Source organism: Lolium rigidum, chromosome 3, assembly GCF_022539505.1.
Source record: "Lolium rigidum isolate FL_2022 chromosome 3, APGP_CSIRO_Lrig_0.1, whole genome shotgun sequence".
Lineage (NCBI taxonomy): Eukaryota > Viridiplantae > Streptophyta > Magnoliopsida > Poales > Poaceae > Lolium > Lolium rigidum.
Genome location: NC_061510.1, coordinates 90,591,442 through 90,595,906, shown reverse-complemented (window position 1 = coordinate 90,595,906; position 4,465 = coordinate 90,591,442). Strand labels below are relative to the sequence as shown.

The 4,465-nt window shown below is 54.9% G+C and overlaps 1 protein-coding gene across 1 annotated transcript; it reads left to right on the top strand.

Moving 5' to 3' along the window:
- The first annotated feature begins 1,023 nt into the window (after positions 1–1,023).
- On the top strand, positions 1,024–2,336 carry LOC124697477. Its single transcript, XM_047230061.1, has one exon. It carries the CDS (start codon positions 1,024–1,026, stop codon positions 2,137–2,139), a length of 1,116 nt encoding a protein of 371 aa, XP_047086017.1. The 3' UTR covers positions 2,140–2,336.
- The last annotated feature ends 2,129 nt before the right edge of the window (positions 2,337–4,465 follow it).

Sequence of the window (4,465 nt, the reverse complement as noted above, 5' to 3'; positions counted from 1 at the left end):
AAAGAGGAAGCGTTGAAGAAGTTAGAACATTTCAAATGTGAAGAGCAAAATGACTAAGTGAGAAAACGAACCGGAGGGCATCCGTTGTTGGTGTATATATCTTTGTTGATCTCCGGGACCTCCTGGCCCTGGGTAGGCTTCACAAGTGTTCGGATTCTCTTCTTCAGAGAATCCGTCAAGAGGTTGTCCTTGGTCGCCCGCAGTTGATCGTCGACCCCGGAATATTCGCAGATCAACCACTTGTTGTATTTCAGCGGTTGAATCCGACGGGTGAACCAGCTTAAGGCCAGGTCCATTCCGGTTAAACCGTCATGGACCAGCCAGGAGATTCTCCGGGCCATCTTGTCTAGCTCCGGATACTGAGTGACGGTGGGAATGAAGCTCCCACGGTGCCTTGCTGCACCACCTCCTCCATCCGCCACCCTCCACCGGCCCGTCGCCACCTCGGACCTCCCTCAAAACCTACCCACCTCCCCCAACTTCGGTGAAGCCCCCACACCACCGGAACCCTAAGTCCGTCGTCGGTGATTTCCTGCACCCCCAGAACCCTAATATCCCACACCCTCTACCCTAAGTTTTTGGCCTCACCTCCGTCCGCGAAGCCGCGGCCAGCCGTGTCGTCCCCGTCTCCGGTGACATCTCGGCCTCGCCTCCGCCAGGGACGCGACGGCCACCCCCATCCTCCCTGTCTCTGGCGAGTTCAACTTCTTCTCCGATGAGCATCATCTCCCTAGCAGGCCGAGGCCCATCCCACTCCCTCTGTTAGCGTTGGCACGCTAACCGACGTTAAAGGCGTCAAATAGGATTTGCCCCATCTGGCCTGCACGTTGAGCAGCATCAATCCATCTGGCCAGTTTAGGCCCACTGGCCGAGTGGAAGTAGCCCGATGGGCCGGAAATACCACACGCGCGTCAACTCATAGACCTCAAACCCAAGCCGTCCTCGTCAACCCCTCCACATTTTCGATCCAACTTCCGTTAAACCCTAATCCCCTTCCTCTCTCTGTCCCTCGTCGGCGGCGCCATGACGCTCCTCGCCGCCATCACCAACCCCACCCCGGCCACCACCGCCGCCCACCTCGTGCTCACCCCTGCGCCGCCGCCGCCTCCGACCTCCTCCGCGCTCCCCACCCCGATCCCACCCACCGTCTGGTCCCTCTCCCCGGCCGACCCAACCCTCGCCACCGCCGCCGCCTCCCTCGCCGCCTCCCTCTCCGCCTCCTCCCTCACCGCCCCGCGCTTCCGCGCCCTCCTCGCCACCTTCCTCGCCGCCCTCTCCCACTCCCTCTCCCTCCCGCCCCCCTCCCCGAACCTCCCCCTCGCGGTCCGCGCCGCCGCCACCTACCTCCCCGCCACCCTCGCCGCCCTCATCGCCTCCACCGCATCCCACCTCTCCGACCACGACGTGGTCCTCGCCCTCGCGGACGCCCGCGCCATCCCGCACCCGCAGTCCGACCTCCTCGCCTCCCTCGCCGACGCCGCCCGCCCCGACCTCGTCTGCGCGGTCCTCCGCCAGGCCGCCGACCTCCGCGCCTCCGAGCTCCTCGCCGCGCTCCGCTGCTTCCTCTCCCCGGCCTCCGACGCCGCCTACGACGCCATGGCGGCCGTCAAGGGCCGCTGGAAGGACGCCGCCCTGCTCGCGGTCAACAAGTGCAAGGCCAAGAACGCGGGGAAGAAGGAGACCGCCGTCGCGCGCCAGGCCGCCTTGCTGCTCATGATGGGCCACGACGGGTTCACCTCCCCCGAGGTCTGCCTGCACTACCTCTTCGCGTCGAGGGCTGCCGACTGCGTCGACTCCGTGGTCCTCGCCGCAGCCGTGTCCGAGCTGGACGGCGCCGAGGTGGCCGGCCTGTTGAGCTACCTCTCCAAGTGGGTAGGCAAGTACTGGAGGTTCCCAATGGCGCGGGCTTGCCCGACGGAGATGACGGGGCTCGAGCAGTGTGAGAGCGTGCCGTCGCTCGGCGCTGTGACCAGGGCCATGGGGTTGGTGCTGGACCAGCATTTCTCCCACCTTGTGCTGAACGCGGAGCTGCGGAAGGAGTTGTGTGCTGCGGAGGTGATGGTGAAAGAGCTGGCTGTCGAGGCCGAATCTTCCGGTCCAATCCTCGACTTGCTGCACCGTATGCAGCAAGCTGTGTGAGAGATTCGAGTGTTTGCTTACTTTTGCTAGTTCTGATATTTTTGTCTGGAAACTTTGGTTGCGGTGATGATGAATTATGTGCTCTAGAAAATTGTTGCCGTGTTGCTAAATTGTAGTGTTCCTTCTCTTGTCATTTTACATGATGTGTTGACACTATTCAAAGGAATGTGTAAATGTAATGTTTTTCATATCTCTATATGTCCAAATATTACTTTGCACACCTGTTTTGTTATGCCTATTTGATGATTGGACCAAATTTTATTTCCCTTTGCTTGATGCATCTGAGGTAGTCAACTTTTCTCAACTAAGAAGCTTCATTCGACTGTTTCTTAAAATTGAGAGTGAGATCAACTTCACGCAAGTAATAGTGATGTATCTTCTTTAAATATATGATGAGAGATCGACAGTTGATTGTCAGAGAGCTCAGAGCTGGTTGCAGAAGCTGGGTATTCTGGACCAATCCTGGATTCGCCTTGCCATGTTCGAGAGATCACAATTTGTCACCCGACTTCATTTAATTTTGATAGTTGCCATTGTTCATTGTTTTGCCGATGCTTCAGTAATGTTCTAACACAATGCTGCATGTTTCTGGCTGGGAACCTGACGTGTGTACAGAGTGATGTTGCTCCCAAATTGTTGCCATCCTGCTAACCTGTGCTGGTTCACTTTGTTGACAATTTGCATGATGTGTTATTATCATTGAAATTTATACGATTCACAGACAGAAGCTTCAATTTTAAATGCTGAATTCTTTGTTGGTAAGATAAAGGATACCAGCATTGTAATATGTTCATAATCATAAGACTACTTGAAACCACCACTTGAAGACTGGCCAAGAATAGTCATACAACTGATGCTTGTGGTGAAGAAAATTTGACAAATAGCTCAATGATTCACACAGAGGCAGGTAGTTGCAACAACCGGCACACATAGCTGCTGCCGTTTTTTTCTTTCAAAAACGCATAACAGGCAAAGCACACACCACAACCATCATAGCTCTGCTTCTTGGTTCAGATTCATAGCGAGCACTCTCAACCAAATCACACTCGCACGCAGCCAGCCTAGATGATGCAGGCAGGCACACACAAATACAGTCTGGTGGACGACGCAAGGCACAGACCTGTCCTCCACCTTCTTATTTGGAAGCAGCAACACAAATATAGGGTGAGAGCCACCATAAGCTCGCACATAAGGCATTGACAAGAATAAAAGACAAGAGCAGGGAGAAGCAATGCATCCATGGATGACCAACGGTCTCCCTGAAGGCCAGCAATCGAAGGAAGCACACAAGCAAAGCAAACGCATGATCATCCAGCACTGGGAGAAGCGTCCATCACTTGCACATAGTGATGGAAGAAACACAGCGGTGTAAAGTTCACCTAGGCAATGCGAGAAAATGGTCAGTCACTAACTGAATACACGAGGGGTGCAGAACTAAAAGAGCAAAGATGGATTCTATAGTATGGTACCTGAGGAAGGAGACTCTGGGCAGTTTCTTCTTGTAGTAGCGCGAGTGTACGGGCGCCTCGAAGTGGTCCGGGCAGTGGCCGGCGTCCCACTCCAGAGCGTCCCACACATCCTTCTCAATCTCGACGGCTGGCTTCTTCTCGCCTTGGGCACAGGCCGCCACGGATGGCAGCCCGCGCAGACTCCAGCATCCTCTGATCCTGATGCTCTCGAGCGCAGGGGCCACCATTTTTACCTTGCATATCTGCTGCAACTTCGGGAGGTCATGCAGGTGGATGATCGTCAACTTCGGGAATAGTACGCCGGCGGAGATTATTTCTTTGGGGTAGAGGGAGATCATTTCCTTGGATAAACCGATCGCGGAGAGTATGTCCTCCGGGTACCATCTGTTCGGCTCAAAGATGTGCACAAGGTCACCGCAGCGGATGATGTGGAGCGTCTCCAAGCAAGGGAAGGAGGAGCCACACACAGGGATCATGAACTGGAGCCTCGGACAAGATTGCAGGTGGAGGTGCTGTAAATTTTCGAAGGAGGAATAGGGTGAACCTTTACTCCAAATCTGGCGGGCCATTAGGAGATCTGATGCCCACAAGGTCTGCAATGTAGAAAATCCATAGCACCTTGAAGGGAAGATGGTATCCAACTTGGGGCACCTCTCCACGCGGCACCACCTAAGGTAGTTCCACATGCATATATCGTTACGAATAGTAGCATGTATCAAGACATCGTGCAAATGCAAGGATTCAACAATCTCCATCAGCAGACCAAGTTCTCTCTCCAGTCCGCTTTCCACGTAGCAGCTCCCTTCAGCAATCTCCATATGTCGGTCCAACTTTGTAGCCGGAGGTTGCGGGAAAGC